The following is a 25241-nucleotide window of genomic DNA, read 5'->3' on the forward strand; positions in this document are numbered from 1 at the left end:
ACTTACATCACTTAGCTGTAAATCAAAATCGAGTCTGGAACCACCTTTTAAGGCTTTGAGGCTCGGTCATCCTCAAGGCTTCCAGTGGTTTCACTTCTCAAAGAGCCAAGGAGGGGGAAAAATGCAAAAGAGGAACTGAACTCCATCTTATTATACAGAATAAATCGATTATTCTTTACCTAGACCGGCACTTTCTTGTTTCTTCCCAACTATAAAGCATTTCTTTGGGCAAGGAAATACACGGACTCACGCCTATCACTTCTAGCACGAGCTCTACCATGGAAAGCGCTCTCCCCTTCCATTTTGCAAGCCTCAACAAGTCTGTTGCTGAGTCAGAACCTCCTTTTTTTCCCTCTCCGATGTGAGAAATCTTTCTCCCTTGAAAAATTCATAAAGCATCGGAAATGTTTAGCATCTCCCCAGGGGGGAAGGGGCGGGGATGCTGGGATGCAGGCGCTAGGGAGGACCCCACGCCCACATGCACAGAGATCCTGGGAAGCGCACACCCCGAGACCCGGGGCTGGGAGCCAGACCCGGGCGGGCACCCAGGGGAGCTTCCTGAAGTCCCTCGCCATCGCCTCTGCGCGCACCCTGCCGAGGGTGCGGAGCTGCCTAGGGTGCGGGGACTCGCGCCCGCCTCCCACAAGCGATCATCGCAATCGGTCTGGGCTGGGGCTTGGCTTTCACCAGAAAGAAAAATCGAAAAATCCGCTCGGGCGGCCGCGGGGCAGCTGAGCCCAGAACCGGGTCCGGGAAAAGATGCTTTTCCGGGCAAAGTGGGTGCGGGACTCAGGGTGGAGTGGGGTGGGATCGAGGGGTGCGGGTTGCATATGAGCCCCCCCCCCCCCCGCACCCGTGAGCTAGCTAGACGCCCTCCCTGGGGGCTGCACCCAACAGGCGGAGGACCCCAGCATCGGAACTCCACAGGCGCCGCTTACGCCAGCAAGAGCCCGCGCCTCAGTTTCCCCCACCGGCTTCCACCAGCTTTCGTCCCCCGCGCCCCAGGTTTCACGTGACCGAGGGCGGGGCGGAGGTGACCGGCTGCAGGCGGGCCGCCAAGGGGACAGTACGGAGAGCGGGGCGGGCAGCGGCTCGCGCGCGCCCCTCGGTCCGGGCCCAGCTGGGCTGGTGGTGGGGAGGGGGGAGTGCCGAGCCCGCGCCGGGAGGGGCCGTTGCCCAGGAACCGTCGGCGCTGCCCGCGCGCGCGCACCCTCTCAACCGGCCGGAATGCGCCGCAGGGCACGCGCCGCGCGCTCCCGAGCACCTCCGTGCCGCCTGGGCCGCGCGCGCTCCCGCGCTCGCCCGCAGGGCTAATGAGGGGCGGGCCGGGCCGGGCCGGGGGGCGCGGCGGCCGCGCGTGCCGGGACGCCCCGCGGGGGGCGGCGCGATTGTGAGGTGGCGCTGACGCACGTTCCGGGCTTCTTAAGCGGCCTGGGCGGCGGCGGCGACGGCGGCGGCAGCAGCAGCCGAGCGGCTCGTCCTGGGGAGGCGGCGGGGCCTAAGTGGGTGCCCCCGGCTCAGTCATGGTGTCCCTGTCGCACTGACTCCCCGTCTTGCCACCACCTCCACCTCCACCTCCACCACCACCACCTCCACCTCCACCACCACCTCCACCGCGGCCGCGCCGCGCCCCTGCCGCGGCTTCCCGGGCTGCGCGGCGCACGGGACGCCGCGCCCGCCTCTCTGATCCATGCGGGACTTGGGGTTCGGGGTGCTGCCCCCCGGGCCGCTCGGGGCCCGGCCCTGCGCCACCACGCCCTGCGGCCCGCGCTCGCCGCCGCCCTGGCCCGTCACCGGCGGCTGCCCGGAGGCCGCGTCCCCCTCGCCGCTGGCCCTGGGCGGGGGCGCGGGCCGCCCGGCCGCCGCTTCCTCGGCGCCTCCGTTCCGGCCGGCCCTGCGCGACGAGCTGCGCCTGCTGCTGCCGCCGCCGGGCCGGCCGCGCTCGGGGGCGGCGGCCGCCGAGCACCAACTCCCCAACCACCACCCCGGCGGCGGCGGCGGCGGCGGCGGCGGCACGAACGCGGGTGTGACCCACCTCCTCCCCTCCCAGGACTTCAAACCGAGTCTGCACCACCCCTCCTCCTCCTCCGCCTCCTCCTGCTGCTGCTGCCGCACCTCCTCCCCGCAGGACTTCAGTAAGCGGCAGCAGCAGCAGCGGAGCAGCCAGAAGAGGAAAGAGTCGAGCCCTCCCCGCCGTCCCCACCCTCCGGACTCGCCGCCGCCGCTCGCCCCGCGCCCGCAGCCCCCGCCGCCGCCGTTCAGCCGCCCGCACCCGCCGCCGCCGCCGCCGCCGCCGCCGGACCCGGCCCCGCGGCCGCGCCCGGCCGACCTGCCCCCGCTCCCGCAGCTGCCGCCGTCGCCCGCAGCCCCGCGGCGCCGCCACGGAGGCGCGGGCAGCCCTCGCCGGACCCCGGCCGCGGGCGAGGGCAGCGCCGCCGAGCCCCCCGATGCGGGCTTGGCCGCCCCGACGCCGCCCGTGAACCCCGCGCCGCCGGGCTCCATGGAGTCCCCCAACCACCCTCTGCTCGGCAGCCCCGGCGCCCTCCTGCCCGGCGCGGCGCTGGGCGCGGGCGCCTTCGGCAGCCTGCAGAGCCCGGACCTTCCGCACCCCGGCGGCGGCGGCGGCGGCGGCGGCGGCGGGGGCGGGGGGCCCCCCGGCGGCGGAGGGGGAGGCGGCCCCGCGTCGCCGCCGCCGCCGCTGCCCGGCTTCGGCACCCCCTGGTCGGTGCAGACGGCGTCGCCGCCGCCGCCGCCGCCCGCGTCCCAGCAGCCGCCGCCGCCGCCGCCGCAGCAGCAGCAGCCGCCGCAGCCGCCGCCGCCGCCGCCGCCGCCCCAGCAGCAGCCGCCGCCGCAGCCGCAGCCGCCGGGCTCGTCGGCCGCCAGCGCGGGCAGCGGCGGCGGCGGCGGCGGCGGCGGCTCGCTCAGCGCCATGCCGCCGCCCAGCCCCGACCCGGAGAACGGCTTCTACCCCGGGCTGCCGTCGTCCATGAACCCCGCCTTCTTCCCCGGCTTCTCGCCCGTCGGCCCGCACGGCTGCGCGGGGCTCGGCGGCGGCGCGGGCGGCGCGGGCGGCGCGGGCGGCGGCGGCGGCGGCGGCGCGGGGGGCGGCGGCGGCGGCTTCGGCGGCCCCTTCTCGGCGGCCGCGGTGCCCCCGCCGCCCGCCATGAGTTTGCCGCCGCCGCCGCCGCCGCCGCCCGCCGCGCCCCCGCAGCCGCCCAGCCGCCGCTCGCCCGTCAGCCCGCAGCTCCAGCAGCAGCACCAGGCGGCCGCCGCCGCCTTCCTGCAGCAGCGCAACTCGTACAACCACCACCAGGTAGGCGCGGGGCCCCGGGACGCCCCCTCGGGCCGAGCCCCCCGGGGCCGGCGGGCGGGGTGCGACCGCCCGGGCGACGGGGCCGCCGGGGCGCTCCGGTTAGTTTCCGTTGGGGATTGGCGGGGAGGGGGGGCGAGTGAGGGGTCTCGGGAGGCGGGGGTCGGGGCGCGACCCCCTTCCCCGGCTGCACAAGCACACCCCCCTGCGGGGAACTCCGCCCGGGCCGGGGGCGCTCGGAGCCGGGGGAGGGCTTGGGGGCGCCCCGGGGCGGCGCGGACGGTCCCGGAGCCGGCGCCCCGCGGGGCTCGGAGCGAGCTGAACTTGAACCTGGCACCGGGGTGTGACCTCCCGGAGCTTTGGGTGTTATTGAGGATTGACGGGGCGGAATGAGGACTGCACTGGAGGCCGGCGTCGGGGTGTGACTTCCGGGAGCTTGGGGTGATTGGGCTTTTATTACTGGTATTATTTCTTAGGGGGTGGGGGCGCAGCGCGATCGGATCTGTCCGTGTCGGGGGCTGCCCAGGCTCGGGGCGCTGGTGCCCCCGAAAAGGAGGGAGGTGGCATTATGAAATAACACGCCGGGCAGCCTGGGCTGTCCACCCGGCGCTGAGCACCCCGGCGTTGCGGCGGGCGCGGCGCGGCTGCCGGGCCGGTGCGCTGACAAAGGCGGAGTCCCGGGGTCGCGCGCCCCGAGTCCGCGTTTCATTCTGGGGAGCCGGCTCGGGCGGGCCAGGCTCCCGCGCGAGGACGGCGGGGGGCACCGGGTTGAAGCTGCCCCCGGGGCCGGCCGCCGCCCGGAACTTTCCCCCTTGGCCAGTTCAAGTTTTTCCCGGGCCGGAGAAGGTGACCGCCAGCCAGATGCACCCGAGTTACAGTTGCACAGTTTGTGGAAGCCAGCCCGAGTAACAGTTTTCCCGGAACCCCTGGCTGCCCCCGCGAGGGGGGGGGGTTGTGACCCCCGGGGATGGAACCGAAGGGACTTTTGAGGTCCTTTGGCTTTGGCTCGGTCTCACCTGCTAGGGAGCAACCGCCGCTTGTGACTCGGAGCCTTCGATTTTTGATTTTTAAAGGAAACTGGCCCGAAAACGAGAGGGCTTGCATTCTCCCAGCCGGGGTGGAGCCTCAGAGCACTGTACGCTGAGATCCCTTTTGAACTGAGTCTGCTTTCTGTGCCCTGATGTGGGTCTCCCGTGCAGTGGGAGAGGTCACCCAGCTGTCATGTGGAATTTTACATCCCCGGGAGAGAACTCGGAGCACTGGAGCGGGCAGGCGAGTCAGGCCCTCGGGAATGGAATGATTCGCCCGCGGTCCCCTAGCGAAGCTTTGGTGTGGAGGGGAAGGCACTCTTCGTGGTTATATTAGCACTGAAATATTTATGAAACAGACTAGAGATTAGTCCTTCAAAAATGGCCTCCTCGTATGGAGCAGGTTTTGTTGTAAACGCGTCATTTTCTTTGGAAAGCCAGCATTTTGATTTTTAGAATTTTATTAACCTAGAGCAATGGTATGGCTTGTACTCTGTTTGGCAAAATGTTAGCAAATATTGCTCAAGTTTCAGCCTATTGACAGATAACTGCTAGCAATGAGTTCTTTAAAAATGTATAATTCTAACCTCTGGATGGATTTTTCATTTTTGATACCTTCTCATCATGGTTTAGTTTGGAAGATAATTTAGCTTTGAGGATGAGTGAACTAAAAAGAGACTTGTAATATAAAGATATCTCCGATCAATTAAAGCATGTAGTTGAGTATATCTCAGTGGATCCACCTATGGGTAATATCAGATAACAGCTTACTAGTTAATGGATATGTGAGTAAAAGAAAAACCAAAACACCTTGATAGACGCTGCTCTTGAAATTAGGATGGATAAATATTGAAGTAGTAATCAAAAATTTAAAAAGTTGAACGTTTTAAATGTTGAGTTAGCAAAAAAAAAAAAAAATGTATATACTCTCCCAATGCTGGTAGACATTTTAAATTCATTCAACAGAATAGCACCAAATTTGATCTTGATGATAACTCTTGTAATGGTGCTAATTGTCTAAATATTTCACCCATATGGTTGGGCACTTTGATAAGAGCTGTATTTTCGGTTGTTACCTGCCAGAATGCGGTTGCTCTAAGTTGACAGTGTGGGTTTTATCTCTAAGGATGTGAACAGTTAATTCTGATTTAAAAGTATTTTTCTTTATGTGGTTATCTCTGAAGAACAAAACAAATGGTTCTGTTTCAGTAAAGTGTCCTGAAAGGACACTTGCTTTAACACTTACCTGTAGTAGATTCGAGAATGAAAATAATGAAAATTCACCTTGTACGAGGTGAATGTTTTCATGTAACAAGACGTCCAGCTGTGTTGTAAATGTTCTGGGACATATTCTATTGCCCTTATCTCATTCGTTCTTGAAGCTGATTTAAGTTCTTAATGTAGGTGTAGATTTTGAGCGGGAGGTCTAAGCAGCTCGGGTGCGTGTCATTGAAGCAGCCGTGTTCTCCGCAGCCTCTTCTGAAGCAGTCTCCCTGGAGCAACCATCAGAGCAGCGGCTGGGGCACTGGCAGCATGTCGTGGGGAGCCATGCATGGCAGAGACCATCGCAGAACTGGAAACATGGGCATTCCAGGAACTATGAATCAGATCTCTCCCTTGAAGAAACCGTTTTCCGGTAATGTCATAGCACCACCGAAATTTACTCGCTCTACTCCGTCACTGACTCCAAAATCTTGGATTGAAGATAATGTGTTCAGAACAGACAACAATAGTAATACACTCTTACCCTTACAGGTAAGAATGGTATGTAAGTGGTCTTGTTTCTAAGGTGAATCTTAAACTAGGAAACTGGGGTGGGATGGGGAGCCAGGGGCGGTGGTGGTAGCAGTATGGTAAAATGGATGAAAAGAAATTCTAAAGCATTTAATTTACCAATGAATAAAGTAGCAGTGGGGAAATAGAAACTACAAGACCTTTTCTAAATTAAAAATAAGTCTTTGTCAAACATGGGAAAACCTGCAATATCTTCTTAGATACATCTTGATGCTTTTAACTCATTTTTTGAAGATTGCTTTAATTTGTCTTAATTGGCCACCCAAATGGCTTTTTCCTCCAAGTACGACAAAGCTAAAATGTACTGTAATTGTACATAAATTTGACTATGATCCGCTGTATGCCTGTTAGAAATAGCACAGCTGTGATTATAGCAAAATGGTATTAAGCATTTTTACTTTAAATAACAATTTTTCTTCATTGCTTCAGTGACTTTCTAAATGCGGCCTGGTAGTTATGACTAAACATTTTTTTTTCCCCGGGCCTTTGAATAATTTGATGGTTTTACAGATTAATGAAGTCCCCTTGTGACAATAAAAATAGTTTTTTGGTTTTTGCTACTGTCTTGGGAGGACAGAACAAAGATCCAAGATAGAACTTTGATTGTTTCTATTTGCTTCCTCTGTGTGTGTGTGTGGTGGGTGTGTGTGGGTGGGTGGGTTTGGGACGGAGAACTGCTCATTTCTGATGAAAACTTCTATGCTATTGAAGGTGAGATCTAGTTTGCAGTTGCCAGCTTGGGGCTCAGATTCACTCCAAGATAGTTGGTGCACTGCAGCCGGAACATCCAGAATAGACCAGGTAGGCTGCACAGAGCATGTTTTTCAGGATTTGACTAGGAGTTGAGTATGAGTATTAATGAGTGGGACTGATGATTGATTTTCCGGTGACACCTATGCAAGTATATGGCACAGAGCATTAAAGCAGTATGTTTCTAAGTGGTCACTGCAAGTATGACTAAAAAATGTCTCATTCCAATTCTGAAGTGATTTATTCTCATTTAATACTTGCATAGCATTATTGTGACAAAAGAAATTAGATGCCCCAAAGCACCTGACTTTAAACATTAGTCAAACTTAACAGATTTTCTCTCCTTGTAGAATTATTTGTAATTAGGAAACAAAGTTAATGTTTCTTTAACACCCAGCCTCACATTTCATCTTAGTTTTGCAGAAATTTGAAGTAATTTTTTTTGCATGAAACCCACTACGTTCACCTCCTTGAGATACAGATTGCTGAAGTGAAGAAGCAGAAGTAAAACTACTGTACCTTAGTTTGGCCTTTCCACCTTTATAAAAAAACTGTACAGGATTTGTTTTCCTAAATTTTGTTATTCTTATTGCTTACTGTCTTCTTCCAGATAATCATTTCCTGTGGGGAAAAAAAACTTCAGTCAAATATAGCTGGGCGTCTGTCTTAATCAAATCATTTTTAAATCCTTTGGGTTAGAAAATACTTTCTTCCTCCCAAACTGAACTTGAATGCCTACTTGGTGCCAGGTGATGAGAATTTCTAGAGGACAAATGGAAAACTCTGTTCTTTGTGTATGAGTGAGAACTCCTAGTTCAGAACCCAAGTTTGAATATGGATAGATTTGACATTGTTCGGAGTCCTGTAAATGGAGCTCTGTTATCCTTCACACTAAGGATCTTCCTTAATTTATCAACATGATTTTACAAGTATGGACTTTATAAACATATGAATAATGTATGTGTAAATAGCATCCTAATCCAGATGGTTATGGTAACATCAATAATTAACCATTAGCCATTGTTTTAGACAAGTCCTACCTATTTCCCAGAGTATCCCCACCGGGATCTCCACTCAGAAATAAGGAGTTCACATGTAGTTTGTCATTTATTGTCTTGTTAGTGTAAATTAGCTATCCAGCTATCACTCCTCTTTTCCACTTAGGCCATTTTCGGGATGTTTCTATGTTGTTCAAATTGAGTACATAAATGCCTAAGGAGAATACATAAATGCTTTGCCTTCTCAGAGAGAAGGAAAATTAGATTGTGAACATGGGAATGGGACTTGCTTTTAGAGTGGAAGGGAAAGACCTTGAGCTCGTTGGGAAGAGGCAGTAAGGTGTGCCTAGATGAGAGTGATGTACCTCTGTGGAAAAGCAGCAGATGAGAGAGATTCCATGGTGGGCAACACATTTAAGAAATTAGTTGGAAGGATGTTGGAATGGGCCAAAGGGATGAAAGGGAAAGTTTTCGAACTGGGCCCAGCAGAGACACCGTGGGACTGCCAGGGAGCATGGCGTGAAGAGTCCCAGCCCTGCCACGTCCCTGTTAATTGAAGCCTTTTGTGTAATTTGGAGTTTTGGGGAAATTCATTTTTGGAAGATGGAATCTTTGTGCTTAGCAGTCACCAATTTTTCAAACTGCTGAGATACTGGGATCCCATAAGCAGAAGTGTGATGTGATGAAGTTTAGGAGAGGGGTGAAAAAGGAATTGAAAAATAGACTGAATGAAAGGAAGGGAGGTCTGGAGCCTGACGCTCCTCTTCCCCTCAGGGTCTGTGCCGTCAGTGAGCCAGAGGTCATGAGCCTTTATCTCTGTGGGCCACAGAGGCATCTCTACACGGGGACCCTGCAGTGGGGCTCGGGGGGCCTTTGTAACCTGCTCTTACGATCTCTCTGACCTGTTTTGCTCATTTCATTTTCTCCCTCCTCTCGGCCCCTGTGTTTTTAGGTAACCGGAGAGGATCTTGGTGTAGTGGGGCTAGTGATGAGTGTTGGAACACGGAATTGGTGGTGCAGTGTAGACCAGCTGATCTTAAAAGCTATGTTGATGTCTCCTTTGAGTACCCTAAGGGTGTTTCTTAAACACATGCTAGTGATGTGTTTCTGTCTTCCCATAAAAGGTTGAGGTATTTGAAGTTAAGGTTCTTAAAATTACAGCAGCAGCTTCAGACTACAATTGGCCTCTGAAGTCACCGGGTGGATAGTCCTTTGGCAGAACTGAAATTATGGATAATGCTCTAGATTCATTGTTCTTACAGCATTTGAATACTAATATTAGGTAACCTACGTTATTTTAAAGCACTTTTTATTTTCTTCAGTTTTAAGTTCCTTAGACCCCACCCCCACGATACGAGGACTATTAATTTTTGTACCTGAAATCAAAAACTGAACATGTAACTTGGTAACTCAACTGGGAAACAGTTTTATGCATTGATTTTCTTTTAATTGAATGTTGGCATTTTCATGAACAGGCTTCAAATTTAAAACTTTACAGGGAGTTTGGATTTTAAAATGAATACTATTAAATATGCTCTAAAACTTATTCAGTGGAAGCTCAGAATTCCTTTCCTTTGAAACATCACCTGCTGGTTACCTTGGCTTGGTGTCATGCTCAAAAGTGTGAGTTCTGGGTCGAGGCAGAGTGCCCTGGTGGGAGTGCTGGGCCTCGAAGGTCTGACTTAAGTTAGACCCCACACTCGTGTGCTGACCCAGCCGCCCCGGGCCTCTAGCACTTCCGAGTGTGACTAAGGCATTTCCCTCGCCCCAAGGGAACTCGAGAGGCATTGTGTCAGCACACCTTCATCTCTGGCTGGCAGGGCCTGCGGAAGGCTAGCCTCTCCTTCCCACCTGTCCCCCTGCCTCAGCGGAGCCTGGTGTGAGCCTCTATAAAAGTCTGAGTGCTTGAGGCCCGAGCCATAGTACAGCGGGTAGGGTGTTTGCCTTGCATGCCGCCGACCTGGGTTTGATCCCTGGCATCCCAGATGGTCCCCCAGTCACTACCATGAGTGATTCCTGAGTGCACAGCCAGGAGTAAGCCCTGAGCATCGCCAGGTGTGACACAAAAAACTGCCCCCCCTCCCCATACAAAAGAAATAAAATTTAGACCAGCAGACAGTAGGAAACAGAAAATGAAACAAAAAAGCTTCGAGGCCTAAGTATCTGAGATAAAATGTTAAAAAAAAAGTCTGAATTCTGTATTGCCCTTGATTTTTTAGTTAGATATTAAATCTAGGGCATAGCCATTTATTTTGTGAATATTTTATATTATAGAGTAAATATTCTATAGGGTTATGTTGGCCTGTCTCCTAGCTGAAGAGTAAGTAATACATTCATTTTTTTAATTCTTAGTGAAGTTCTATGTGCTATTCTTCAGCATTTCACATAAACTTTCTCAAACTAAAGATATTTTTTGATCCTTATTATCTAAGCTATTTGTAGTGAATGGTAGTATAGAGATTTTTTTTTTCAAGAAAAGATCGTATTTGTAATCTTGACTTTAATATACTCATAAAAATACAGTAGCAGACTGTTTAAATTTTAATAAAGCGGTCTTTTAATTGTGATTGATAAGCTTCAGGGATATTTTCTTGTTATCAAAGCATTAACACCTACTGAAATTAAGAGAATGTATTATTTTCAGTGTTTAATTTGGACACTGTGGTTTACAAGCGTGAGTGGAAGTTCATACATGCACTGCTTTGTACATGGACTATTCCAGAATCCACACCCTCCGACCATGCGTTCTCCTCTCTCCACCATTCCCCAGGGCCCCTCCCCCCAGCCCTCCCAAAACTTCCTACTGAAGACAAGTGCTTCGTTTCTCTTGTCTTTGGCACCTGGTTATCTTCCTGTTCTGTCTCTTCGTATCGGCATGTAAGAGAGAGTACTCTGTGTCTGTCCCTCACCTTCTGAGTTCATCAGCATGATATTCGTCGGCTCCATCCAAATGGTAGCAGATTTCACGATTCCAGTTTTATCTGACAGCCGAGTCCTGTTTCATTGTGTATTCAGTCATCTGATGGTGGATGCTTGGGTTGCTTCCAGGCTCTGGCTGTTCCGCATAGCGTTGAGATGAACGTAGAAATGCACTGTCTTTTTCTAAATTGAGTTTGGGGACCCCTGAGGTAGATAGCCCAGAAGTGAAATTGTTTTTAGTTTCCTGAGAAGTTTCCATATTGGTTTCCAAAGGGAGACAAGATTCTTATCCACGCTGGGCAAACATTGCTTTCTTTTTATGTTCCCTTATCCTGTGTTCAGCTCTTTAATTATACCCCATATAGTCTTACGCAAAATATTTTCCATTTGTCATTCTGTTTGCTCTTACCCATGTGGGTCCTTGAATAGCTTTGACCATTTTGAACCTTTTAAATTAAAACTTAATGAAAAGGAAATTTCTTGCTTGCTGCCATAACACCTTGCATAAGCAGAATAATAAAAGGAAATGCATGCTTCTTATGTGAAGTGTAGTGGTTTAGTTATCATCGGGCCATTTAGGGAAGATACTTGACCTTTGAGCAGGTGAGAGCCCCGGTGACTGAGTAGGTGTCTGTGTGTGGACATCAGAAGACGCAGTAGGAGAGGGGGGGGCCCGGTGTGGATCTGGAGAGCAGCAGGTCATCTGTCGCTTGTTCAGTCTAACAGCAGCAGGAGGAATGATGGTGATTCACTTTAAAATTGAGGACAGTATCAGTGCAACTTTGCTTTTTTTTTTTTTTGTAAAAATTTAAGAACTAAACACAAACATACAACAAAAGTTCCTCTTTCTGCTTAGCACAAAAGACATCATGTTCAAGCATCTGGTTTCTTTTTCAGTATGAGGATATAAGGTTTTTCAAGTGCCAACTTTTTTTTTTTTTAAGAGACTACTTCATTGTCAAGGAAAAAAAGGTTCTATTCTGACTTCTTTTGAAATAGAAGAGGGTTTTGAATATATCAAAGCAAAAATGTAACATTCCATAGAAAGTTCCCTTTTAAGTCTGAATTCCTTTTGTGCTGCATGTTTTTATATTTTTGGTGACTCCTTATTTTTCAGAATTTACAATCTTTTCTTGGACACTGGCTTAAAGATTAAGATTACTGTTTATTCTATTTTAATCTTTCCAATACTTGTTGTCACTTTTATGCATCTCTGTGGCAAATGTCTAGTTCAGGGAAATTATAAAAATAATAGAATATAAGTTTTCCCACTGATGTGTTCAGTTCTTTTCCTCTTTATTGTTGTTGGACTTGGTCATTGTGTTTGTGAAAGATAGTTTAGTTGATTGTTCACCAGTTGTTTCATGTTTTTAATTTAAAGTAGATAGAGTGAACTTTTCCTGATAAGTTATTTTTGTGAAATTCTTCCAAATACCCTATTTGGAAGTAGTCATGAACTGCTAGTTTTCCATACTTTTGATGCTAAACAGTAAGTACTTATGGTTATTATAACATTGTTTCAGCTTTTCCAATTTGACTTCTTAACCCATGGAATTTTTCATGAGCACAAATTTTTCTAAAATACCTCTATTTCAAATGAATTTGGGAGTATTTTGTTATGACTTCTTTTTTACAAGTCCTACTTTAGTCTTTATACTGAATGAAGTTTTGTGCTTTCTTTCTTATTTTTTTTCTTTTTTTTCTTGCATATGAGCCCCAGTAGGTTTCCTTAAATCCAAAAAGTGATTTGGAGATACTATGAGCTCTCTGCCTGCTTTAGGCTATTTTGTGTTTGGTGGTTTAAAAGTCATGTGGGATACAGCTGATGCTCAACAAAGTCTTAACAAAGCTCAGAGTTTAAAAGCAGCTTTGCTACATTCTTTGCCAAAATAGGAGTTTGCTTCATGATGAAAGACTTGATATCAAAGGAAAACAATGGACCATATTAAGTGAACATCTCACTATTTTAGTTGGACAGAGGTTACAGCTGATGTTATTAATACATGCAACTTAAAAAAATAATTGCAGGGTTGAGTGTGCAGCATTCACTGATGCTTATTAAGGAGCTTGCTTATCTACTTCCTCTTCATCCCTTAACTATTGCCCAAAGCTCATTGACAGCAAATATAGAATTACTTTATTAATTTTCTTGTGCCCCAAAGTAAAGTACACTCCTGAAAAGGGTGGGTAGTGATAGCCAAAATGGAGCAGAAAAAAAAAAAATCTGTGGAAACTAACCATGTTGGTCATGGTAAGCCACCACTAAGTTCATAGGTCGACTGAAGATAGTATTAGTCTGATTCTCTTTTCTTTCATTTTAAGAGCCAGCAAAGATGCCCCTGAACCAGAAAATGTTTTCTTTGCAAGATTTTAATGTAGGAATCAGAGGAATTGTTTAGCGGGTAAGGCACATCTATGCAGCCAGTCTGACTTCTGTCCTTGGCACCACACACACAATCACCTGAGGGTCCCCTGAGACCCAGCAAAAGTGATCCTAGCCCAGAGCTAAGAGTAAGCCCTGAGCCCAGCCAGGTGTGGGCACCCCCACCCCCGCCCAACAGCAACAAGGAAGAGCTTACTGGTAGATAGTATATCAAGTACTTAATATGTAGTCTATTTTAGGATCTGTATAATAGAGCATACCTTAGACATTTTTGCACAGGTTTTGTGGTGGTGATGCAACAGACATTTGAGAGTTAGCAGTGTCTGTAGTTAGACGATTCCTACCCCTCAGTACCTTGCAAGGTCGGCAGAATGGGCAGAACAGTCAGCGAATTGGTAAAGTGTTTAGTAGGAGCACAGAAGATGGAAATATTTGGGAAGAGTTAGAATTTTTTGCCAGAATTTTGTCAGATGTTCTCAAAGAACCGTGTTCCTCTCTTCCAGTTTAATTTCATTGATTATATTCTTTGAGTCTTATTTGATCGTTTTGCCTTTTGACACCGGGCCTGCTCCTGGCTCTGTGCCTGAGAATCCCTCCTGGGGGGTGCTTAGGTCAGTGTGCATAGTGCCAGCGGGCGTGAACCGGGGCCTGCTGCATGCAAGGCAAGCGCCTTCCCCCGGGACTGTCTCCCAGCCTCCTAGTTTTCTTCTAAGTTGATTTTAGGCATTGTCGAGTCTGGTGGCACCCAGTGCCATGAATTTCTCGAGATAAGGAAGCAGCTTGTTTCTCAGGGCCTGGTCCCTGGGCCAGTGGGTTTAGCCTCTCCTGGGGCTCATTAGATGCCATCCTCAGGGGCCGCTCCCCATCTGTGCGTGGGTCACCTCGAGCTGGCTTGGATGAGCCTCCCACAGGATTTCGAATCACGTTCACATTTGTCACCATTCTAGAGCTCAGTCAATTCTCCGTGCCTCACTGGTCTTGTGGCCCCTTTAACTGGCGGGAAATACCTCAGGAATCTTGGAAGGAAAATAAGGCAGAGCTCCCAAAGTAGCTGACTGGGTAGCATCCCTGCTCCATCATCCAGTATTAACTTTTCACACATTTTAATTCCTTAACAGAAACTTGTTTAGTCTACAGTACTGATTCCGGCCCCTTCCGTTAAATCTCTGAAACCCTAATTTAGTATCAAAGTAAATAAATCACCATACTCTCAGGAGAGTTTATTGTATGTTTATTCAGCCTTCTGAAAACCTGGTTTTGAATTCGACTCTGATTTGACGACCTCTTTAGATAACCGATGAAAGACAAAATTAAAAAAAATATATGTATCTGCAGGTATAAAATGTTATATTTAATCTTAGATTGTGTAGTCCTTCTTAAAGCACCAGGACCCAGTTTAAGCATCACCATTCTGATTTGGTGGAGATCTCTGTTCTTATTTTTATTCTTCCTTTTCCTTTTTAACAACTAAAAATTGTTTGCCCTGTATCTCTTACATATGCATACATTTCCTTTAGAGTCTGTATGTGTGTTCTCTCTCTCTCTCTCTCGCTCTCTCTCTCTCTTGCTCTCTCACTCTCTCTCGCTCTCATGAATCCTAACCTATTTTGGAAAAAGACTCAAAAGTCTGTGATGCAGCTCAGTTGCTGAGCGCTTGTCTCATGTATGTGGCCCTAGTTTGATTCCCCTACACTACAGAAAACGCCTAGATATTTCGTCAGGAGTGGGGTATCTAGAGTTTGCTGTGGGTACTGTGTTTAAGCACTCTTGAGTGTATATTGAGCATCATTCAGTATAAAGTCATGAATGTTAAAATTCAATTCCTTTTAATGAGCATTTTTAGGGGATTAAGTTTCAGAAAACAAAAATTTCTCGTGATACTGAGATAGGAAACTTATGATAGGAGAATATTTCCTGTTTCCTTCCCCGCCTGTCCTTTCTTGCTGGGGGGATGGGAGGGAAAGAGTGTTTAGAAACAGAGATCCTTGTGTCAGGACATTAGCAAGCAAGATCTGAGTGTCTTCTAGGTATCAGTCTTAGTTCTCTTCTTGGTATTATGTGCTTTTTACTGCATACAACTTTTATGCATTTACTATTATGAAATTCCAGTTGCTAGGTCAGGGTACAGTCTTTGATAGATGTTTAAAGTACGGTGCTATTTTGGAATTAAGTTCTTCCCATCCTCCACCTTCAGTACTTACCTTCAAGGTTCAGTATCTGTCTTCTAGATCATGAGAAAAGTTTAGAAGTTAAATAACAAAATGTTTTTTTGTGTATCTGCTATTTCTATTATCCTTCCAATTGAGAATGAAAATAGAAATGATTTTTATTGTATTATATTAATAATTCCAATGAAATAATACTACTTTTGATGTGTGATTTTGGAGAAAAATTTATTAAATATATTGTCCTCCAATATGAGATATTGTATGACATGAGATTCTTATTACTGCCTTTGGGATGCAAACTGATTAGTATATATTAATCAGGTGCCCTGCTCTGTGTAAAACTATTGAGGTACTTTTCATTGCTTTTTGAAAAAAAATGCATCGATTATATTGAGTCTTTTCCCCTTCTCTTCTAGGATCGAAGTAGAATGTATGACAGTTTGAATATGCACTCTTTGGAAAATTCCCTTATTGATATTATGAGAGCAGAACATGATCCTCTTAAGGGTAGGTGACTTTTTAAAATGTACTTTCTTGTGTCATGCATAACTTGTTTACCTTGAAACTCTCTGCGCAAGCGAGTCCTGCCGGTTGCTGGTGCCGCCAGGGGTCCGCACCTGTGCTGACGACCTTCCTGGGAAGGGCCGTGCTTTCCCCCTGGGTCCAGACAGAAATGCAAGCCTGTTTCTCACCTTGTAAGAGAAAGCCACGTCAGAGAGATACTCTGACTCACTGGAAGATTAAGAGTGAATCTATAGAAGCATAGTAGAGTCAGTTTCTAGAATTCTAGCAAATACCGTACTAATAGATTTTTAAATTCCTTGGGAGACATGCATTCACAGCAGGCAGTAACTTAGAATTGCCTTAACCTACATTCCCTTTATATATTTTTTTCCTTTTGTTGTACCTCAGGGTTTTGACAGATAGGGATATTTTACAGTAGCTTCTCTGAGGTGGAGAAAGCTTTTCATAAATTTGGGGCACATTAGAAAGAAATCAACCGACTGATATTAATAGTATCAGTTTTACTTATTGTTAAAGGTATCTGAGGAATTGCCCTTAACATACTTATGTTTTATGTTGCAAACTGTATGAACTTGAGTTATGGAAGTAATTACTTGCCAATGGCTGCATGGTATCCCCAAACTCAGCAGCTTAAAATAACAACAAACATTTATTACCTCACCTGGTTTCTGGGCACTGAGAATTCAAGAGCAGCTTAACTAGTTGGTTCTGACTCAGCATCACTCATAGAATCAGAACCAGGGGTTACTTTGCGAGCCTTGGTGTTTAATTCCTTAAAGTTTAATTCCTTGGTGTTAACTTCCTTCTTCCTTGAAGAATTTCCTCTCAAGATTTATTCTCCTGCGAACTCTAGAAATTTAGTGTTGGCACCAAGGTGGTGGCCATGGGTAGACAAAACTAGTCAGAAATCTGAGCATTTTTGTTGTGTTTTTGGATTTGGCTTGTGAAGGAGTTTCTTGTCTAAGTCCTTTATTTCAGTGGAGCTTGAGGCGCTCAGGGAAATCAATAGTGATTGTTGACGAGGCATGATCGTGGTGCTTCTCACAAACTGACAAGACAGTTTGGCTTTGTGTGGGAGGCCAGGAGGGATTGTTTGCCTCTAACCAGAATCCAGCCGAGTGTTTGGAGTGTTTTGAGGGTCCTTGTTCTCTTCACTGACAGTGCTGGCAGTTATAATGGCATTTGTCTTGGATCCATTTTTTTTTTTAGACTAAAAGCCAGCAGCTTATGTTTACGAAGAATTGACTTGTGTTTATTTTCTTGGCTTATCTAAAAATAAAACTCTTGGAAATTCTAGTACAAGATAGTCATTGTTACCTATTACCAGTGGATAATGCAAAGTTTTCCATTGATGTTTCTCTAAATCTTCTTAAAGAGGGTCTTGAAGGTGTTAAGAGAAAATATTCTGTGCGACACTATTATACCAGTTTATCTTTTGTTCCAGCATGCATTGTAATAAAACACGAAGAGGAAATCAGAAAGAGGACTTTGAAAAAGAAAATAGATGCAGCAGAAAGTTGGGGGAGTTTTGTTTTGTTCTGAGTTTGGGAGCCATATCTGGCGGTGCTCTGAGGTCAGGGGTCACGGTGCCTGGCGGGACTGGGGGAGGACCGAAGGGGATGCAGGGATCGGACCCAGTTGGCCACAGGCAAGGCAAGCACCCAGCTTGGGGGCTGTCCAGTTGAGGAGCTAAACAATAGAAAACAAAGTTTACGTAAATTCAGAATTCCCTTAAGAGGATGTCATTGGCTTTGGAAAGGGGAAAACCACGCCCACTCACAGTCTTTAGGAATCCGGGTAGTAGAATTGTTTCTAATTGAAATACTTTATAGGCTGTGTTATTTTATGTTTAATATTTTATATGCTACAGAATGAAAATTAAAAGGGAAGAAAACAGTATTTCAGATCTCTGCAGAGAAGAAACTAGACTGTATTTACACATGTTGCCCTCAAATGTCTATTTAAATGATCTGGGTAGCCAAGATTTGCCGCATAGTTTTTCTTCCGTCTTTGTCATCTCGAGTCTCTCATCTTCCTCCTCCCCGAATTCTGATCATTACATCTCTTCTTTGAGTTCAGCCTTGTACAAATACGTTCTAGCAAGGATATAACAAACCGCAAGAAGCATTTCTTTCATTTGTTTGCTTTTGTTTCCTCCTCTTTGACAGTCCTGACCCTCAGGGTGGCTTTCTCCTCTAGAGCATCTCCTCTCTCTCATCCCTTCCAGAAACTTCTCTCCTCATACACCAAAGTAGTCTCTTCAAGAAAACAAAATCAAATCTTTAGTCCAATCAAGTAAGTGCTGTTTTATTAATTTTTTTTAACTCGGCCATTTGCTGTGTCTCTTATGGAATCTAATGGAAAAGGAGAAGGGAGCAGGAGGGTAGGACTTTCAGAAGAATGTCCGTTTAAAAAATACTTGGAACTTGCATGGTGAAAGGTTACATGACAATTAACCTTCAAACTTAGCAAGTTAGAACAACAACCAACATTGCCTCACAATCTCAGTGAGTTAAAATTTCAGAGCAGTTTAGCTGAGCATCGCGTGGGGGGCAGCGGTGGTGGTCAGGAGACGCCTCGCCTCAGGTCTGCTGGTCAGGCGGGTCCTGCCCGGGGTGGCGCTCGCGGCCTCTGCCCCGCATGCCTTCGCACACGCACGCTGCCACGGCTGCACCCCGCGAGGGAGTTGCCGACTGTCCCAAGAGGATGGAGAAGCCTGACACAGGAGCCAGCATCTCGCGTGACCTTTGGGAAGTCTCTCCCTGCCTGTGACCTCCTGCTGGTACCTCAGTCCCACCGGGGAGGGGTCTGCTCCTGGCTTTCTCGGACCAGAGGGGGAAGGTAGAAACTAGGCTGCATAGAGCTGTGTTCTCCGAGAGGGAAGCGGGAACCTCGGAAGGTGGGAGTTGGTTCCTGGAAGGGTCGGGCAGGCAGATCCCTGTCCCCTCCAAGGGGAGTGAGTGGCACGTCAGGGCTTGCTGAGAGTTGACTAGTGTACGGACAGCAGGGCCCTCCGTCTGCACTGAAGCCCAGAGACTTCCTGGGCTCTCCCCCTTCTTCTGTCCAGCTCCGTGTTGTTGTTGTTTGGGCTTCAGCCTGGCTCTGCTCAGGGTCACTCCTGGCTGTGCCCTGGGGACCATGTGTGGTGCCAGAGCGTCACACCGGCGTTGGCTGCATGCGAGGCAAGAACTACGCCCGCTGTGGGTATCTCTGTGGTAAAGAAGGATGCGGTGCATATTTCAGAATTTTGCATTTGCCTAGCCCCATCTGTTTCCTAAAGTCAGACTTTTCACAAATGCCTGGTGGGGGGGGGGAAGGGGGTGGGGGGGAAGAGGGGGAGAAAGAGAGAGAAATGGGAACATTAGAATGTCTTCAGAGAAGGAAAATTGCAAAGGGACTACTGTGCATTAGTTTAGTTTTTAAATAAAATGGTTTCATTTCTTTCAAGAAGGAATAAGTAAAGCATACACATTCTTCTTCCTTTGTTCCTTTGGGAAACGAATCTCTGATGGGAAGAAACCATCAACTTAAAAAAAATATAGCTAAAGGGTCCGAAGGTAGGGGATGGGTAGCAGGTAGAGTGCTTGTCTTGCCCTGGGCTTAATCCCTGTCATCCCCCCACCCCTCGGGTCCCCTGAGCCCTGCCAGGAGTGAGTGCAGAGCCACGTGGAAGCCCTGAGCACCCTGAGTGTGGCCCCTAAACAAAAAATTATATAGAAGCCATATATATTAAATATATGTGGACTTTTTAAGAGATGATCACTGTGGTTAGTGATCACCCAAGGAAAGTTCGGCTTACAGAACTTGACCTTTAGTCACTAGTTGTGTGAGTTCTGCAGGTAAAACTAATTATAAAAATGTAATTTTTGTAGTAGAGGTGTTGTTCAGAAAAGTTATTGAAATATGCTTTGAGAAGATATTTTAAGTTTTATTTATTTTTAGGTCTCTTCATTAGAAACAGGTATTAAATCAGATACAGTTATTCTAAGCAAATTTGAATACTTAGCTAAGTGATTCTATCAGATTCAAACTGCAGTTTCTGTTTTTATATGTTGAAACCCATCAGATAAAAATAAGAAATTTTGAATCACTTATGCATATTATTTATGTTTTTTAAAAAGTCTGTTTACCAGCAAGCATCTTTTTTAAAGTCTTTAAGTATGGGCTTAAAATCTGCAATGATAAGTACTTGGAATAATAATTACGCCTGTATTTATACTATTTGAAGAGTATCTGGAGGTCGCAGATGACTTACTTCCCTTCAGAATATAGGACCTTGTCCTTTTTGAAATACTTGTTTTCTTATTCAAAATGTAGTGTGCATTTGAGAGATCTTTGGAAAATGACTGATATTTGGAAAATCACAAACTAACATAATCACATTTGATTTGTTGGTTTGTAAATTTTCTAGTCTTGTTTTTCTATATGTATTCTAAAAATATTTGCAATATTCAAATCTTTTACTTTCCTCCACCCTGGTTTAACTTTTTATAAACTTGAAAATTTTGTGAAGACTTTACAAAGTCAGTGCCATAAAGCTTACATAATTTTTATCCCTCATTCTTCTTCTGATTCTGTTCCTCCTAACTGCTTTAAACTTTGTTACTGATTTTTATTTAATTATTGTATAACTAATGACACTTTGTGCTTCTGCCTTTGTTAATATTTCACTGTTACATGAAATAACAGTGTTATGATTCTACTTTGACTTAACTACTATCCATCCTCCCATACTTTCCTTGCTCTCTCATAGTATTTTGTTGATTCATTTAACTTTGTTTTGGAATCAATCATTGTCTCTTTTTGTTGCCTTCACTTTCTAAGTAGTGTAACTAATTCATCAGTAGAACTCTGAAACTTCCTCAGTGCATCTAAAAATGCCAGTTCTTCTGGATGGACTTTTTCCCTACTGTTGAGGGCATCCTTCTGGTAGCCTTCGATAAATACTTTGGTTGGGGGGGAGGCTTCTGTAATCCAGGGAATTTTTGTGTGTGTGGAATTCATGTACTGATTATCACTACCTTTCCTCATGGCTTATGTCTCTCATTGACTGTGCTTATCTTACTATACCTTCTTTCAAACGGAGTTTAAATTTTGGGAATTTACATAACTTAAGTTTTAAGTCCATTAGTTTAGCTCGAATTTAAAACCCTAGTTACATATTATTTTAACCCTAAATAATTCTTGCCAGTTTTATTGCAGTAATTGTGATAGTCCATTGGGGTTTTTTTGCTTTGTCTTTTGGGTCACACTCAGTGGTGCTCCGGGCTGTCTCCTGGCTTTGTGCTCACGGCTCACTCCCAGTGGGGTTTAGGGGACCATTTGGGGTGCCAGGGATCAAAGCTACCTGTTGTGCTATAGCTCTGGCCCTGTGATAATACATTACCTTACCAGATGATTAATGACTTAGTCATTTTCTCATAGTCATTGTAGTCTTTCTTTTTAATTATATTTTACTTAACACAAATTTTGTGATGTTCTTTGCCCTTCGGTGTTTCTTTGTATATTATTGATGGAGTGAAGTTTAAATCACTATCATCCCGTTGCTCATCGATTTGTCCGAGCGGGCACCAGTAACGTCTCTCATTGAGAGACTTACTGTTACTATTTTTGGCATATCCAATACGCACGTGTAGCTTGCCAGGCTCTGCCGTGCAGGCTCCATACTCTAGGTAGCTTGCCGGGCTCTCCCAGAGGGGCGGAGGAATCGAACTGGGGTCGGCTGTGTGAAAGGTGAACAGTTGTAATTTTTTTTTCTTGCTTTTTTTGGTCACACCCTGCATTGCACAGGGTTACTCCTGGCTCTGCACTCAGGAATTATCCCTGGTGGTGCTCATGGGACCATATGGAACACTGGGAATCAAACTCGGGTTGGCCGCATGCAAGGCAAACGCCCTACCCGCTGTGCTATCTATCACTCCAGCCCCAAGTAGTTGTACTTCTTAAGTGAATAAGTTGATGATGGGATCTTGTTTAAGTGTGAATTAACTTGATTAGCATCTTAGAAGCTAAAATTGCTTGATGGTTTTTATTAGATGTAAGTAAGAAATGATTCAGTTGCTCTGTTGAGATCTGATAGTGTGGAGCTGAGGGTCTTTTCTGAATTTGTATGATCTTATTCAGAGGCTGTTGTGAGGCTTGCTTTGTGATGTTAAGTGGATTTTACCAGAATTCCTAGAAACCATTTTTCCTTTTCCTGTTTTCCAGTATGGAAGTAAATGTGAAATACAGACTTTGATTAAAATATTGGTTCCTTAAAATAATGGGAGAGATGCTTTATTCAGAGTACATAAGAAAGAAGTATTATTAGATCTTGTTATTTAAGGTTGTATATGTGTGTGTTTAATATTTGGTTTAAGCATACATGTGTTTAATATGCAGCATTGTATTAGTCATCTATTGAACTCTTAATATACACCAAGTACGTTTTAAGACAATGTTTATGTATCACTTAGTTAATTCTTGCAGCAAAGAGGTAATAGAAATTCATTGTATTGGGCTGACTCTGCCATAGCACCAGTGTTTGAGCTTCAGTGCTATTAGGAATGGAACCTCGTAGTGCCTTAGTTTGTGATTCTGTCTCTCATAATCTCTAGCCTTTGAATTGGCCTAATGCTAATTCTAACTCAAGCTCCTTATGGTTTTAGTCTGATGCTTAATTATTTCTGTCAAGAGGAGGTTGGAGAGTAAGTGGCACTATTCTTCAGTCTTTTATTTTTTCATCACTGTTGAAGATTGATTAAGTCATTAATTGAGTATTGGGGCTTTAAAGAGCATCTTGGAAGGGCCACAGAAATACTTCGCGTGATAGAACCTGTCCCTTGTGTGTGAAGCCTTGATTTGTTGCCCGCCACATGCAGTGTAACTCCCTGGACATGACAGGGCATGGCCTCGCTGGCCCCCAACCACCGGTCTGCCAGGTCTGTGCCACTGAGCCAAACATTGCCAGGGGGGCTCCTCAAAAGAAGAAAAAAATGTTTGGTTTTGGGGCTACACCCGCCGGTTGTCAGGGCTTGCTCCTGGCTCTGCACTTGGGGATCTCCCTTGGTGGGGCTCTGGGGGCTGTATGGGGCGTCAGGCATTGAACTGGGGTCTGCCACGTGCAAGTGAAGTACCTGCCCTCCAGCCCCCAAGTAATTCTTTGTGGGGCATCCTGTTCATCTGAAACTACTCGTGGAGGAAACTTGTCTTTCAAAGAGCAAGGTGTTTCTTTCCCCCACTTTCACCCGCCTACTCAAGTGGATTTAGAATGAACTGGTAGAAGACTTCTTAGCCTTCTTGGCCTTACTTCCAAGTGTGTCCTTGCCCTCATACAAACACAGTTTGGTTGTGAGCTTTTGATTGTTCTAAGGCAAACCTAATAGAACGAGGTATTTCACTCAGTCAATAATGAACGGAACCTTCATTATTCAATGAAGGATAGAGACCAAAACTACCAGTGCTGTGAAAAAATATTAGTGTCAGGGGATAAAATAGATTCTTTGATGTTTTAAGCTGGTTGTTTTTATCATGACATCTCTTAAAGATTTGAAGTGAGAAGTGCAGACTTTGGGCTCATCTGGGCAAATTCGTTTCATGCCAGAAGAAACAAGTGTGCAGATTCTGAAATGGAAAATGCTAGCATGCTAAAGAATAACAAAGACTTCATTCTGGTTTGAATCATAGAGGATGAGGGGTTAAATATTTTTGTGTTTGGAAGGGTTTGGGGCTGCCATAGGTTTTATAAGAATCATATAAGGTGCTGATGGCAACTGGACTCTGGCGGGAATGGGTTATTGTAACAGACCGTGAGGTGAGTGGAGAGGCTGGGTCGGGAAAAAAGTGAAGGAATCGGGTAAGAGCAGTCAGATTGGATGATTGAATCGCCAGAATTTGTTGATAAATTTTCACACATAATGGATTCTGTGAGGAGTAAAATTAAGCTAACGTTTTTGAATGAGCATCCAGATGGCAGTCAATGGTACATATTAATAGGGAGAGATGAAGAGTTAAGTTAGAGTGTATGGCTAGAGAGAGAAAAGTGACACTCATCTCCTGGAGAGGACTAAAGTTCCAGTATTAGATAATATCCACCAAGGAAGCAACGTGATAAGAGAAGTTAAATCCAGGGATTGGACATCAAGGCTTCAGCATTAAAAGGAAATAGAGCAGAAGAGATATAGCATGCTCTTTATATAGCATGCCTCTTAAGTTCTTTAAGTTTATAGCATGTTCTTTAAGTTAGTTTTTAATACTAAAATATAACTACAAGTATGTAAAATATAATGACAAAGGTTAACTTAGAAAGATGTGTTAGTAGGGGCCAGAGAGAGTTCAGCAGGTAGAGTGCTTTCTTTGCACACAGCTGACCTGTGTTAGATCCCCAGCACCCCATAAAGTCCCCTGAACCCCACCGGGAATGATCCCTGAGTACAGATACAGGTGGAAACCCTGAACACCACCAGGTGTGGCCCTAAACAAAAATAAAAGATGTGTGAATAGTTTAACTGTGGTTGAGAAGTTTTACAAGTCTAAATTTGTTTTCATTTTAGAATATTAGTTGTTTTTGAAGATTTGCCTCTATAGAGAATTGTATTTTAGAATACTCAAATATGTACTTGTATCTAAGCATATACATTTGATATAAAATACAAAATATATATGCACCTATTTGCAAGTAGGTGTGTCTCTTTTGAACGTGTGATTTGTTTTTTAAAAGCATTCATCATCAGGAAATCAAAAGACTATTGGCAAAAAAAAAAATACTGGCATTGAAAATATATGATTATCTGTGCTTCAGGATAAATAATAAACCTATTAGAGGATAATAACTTGGCAATTGAAAGTTGAATGTCTTTGAAGTGAAACTAGACTTTAAGAATTCGCTCATTTTACTTTTCTTGGAGGCCTTATCTGAATCCCAGAGTGCTTGGTTAAGTATTCCTTTGTGTGACTATAGAGCTGAGTGCTTGGTTAATTTTTCCTGTGTGTATCTGCAGAGCTGTGTGCTTGGTTAAGTATTCCTGTGTATATCTATAGAACTTTTACTGTACGTAACTTCAGCCTTGGCATATTTCATTGAGAATTTGTTTTATCTCCTAACAAAGATTATGCCAGGCTTCTATTGTCAGCATCCTGTCATCTGACAGTATGCAAGATTCAGTGACCTTGTTAAACTGAACAGTGACAGAGATCTGTCACCTGTGAAGGACTTTTGATTTCAGTTTTGAAATAAGAATAATATTTTCATTGCTTTAACTTGTTCTCTAATTTTCAAAATAAGCTATGACACTTGAGCAAATTAATGCTTAGAACTGTTTAAAAAGCTTTGCTTCCCATGATTTTAGTATCTTGTTCCTTTCATCTGTCACTGTCATCCCATTGCTC

General features: G+C 46.0%; 1 protein-coding gene across 5 annotated transcripts in view; it reads left to right on the forward strand.

Moving 5' to 3' along the window:
* The first annotated feature begins 1582 nt into the window (after positions 1-1582).
* The window catches only part of CPEB2 (cytoplasmic polyadenylation element binding protein 2), a 64072-nt gene continuing 40413 nt past the window's right edge, over positions 1583-25241 (forward strand). Inside the window, exons 1-4 of one of the 5 annotated variants that reach the window (XM_004619120.3) lie at positions 1585-3313; positions 5812-6093; positions 6844-6933; positions 15767-15857. In XM_004619120.3, coding sequence (XP_004619177.2) covers positions 1691-3313; positions 5812-6093; positions 6844-6933; positions 15767-15857 — 2086 coding nt within the window. In that variant the 5' untranslated portion in view covers positions 1585-1690. Of the gene's footprint in view, positions 3314-3614; positions 3752-5811; positions 6094-6843; positions 6934-15766; positions 15858-25241 lie in introns of those variants that run through there. The other 4 variants (XM_004619119.3, XM_055138212.1, XM_004619124.3 and 1 more) reach the window with 4 other exon arrangements.

Source organism: Sorex araneus, chromosome 5 (assembly GCF_027595985.1).
Source record: "Sorex araneus isolate mSorAra2 chromosome 5, mSorAra2.pri, whole genome shotgun sequence".
In the NCBI taxonomy this organism is placed as follows: Eukaryota; Metazoa; Chordata; class Mammalia; order Eulipotyphla; family Soricidae; genus Sorex; species Sorex araneus.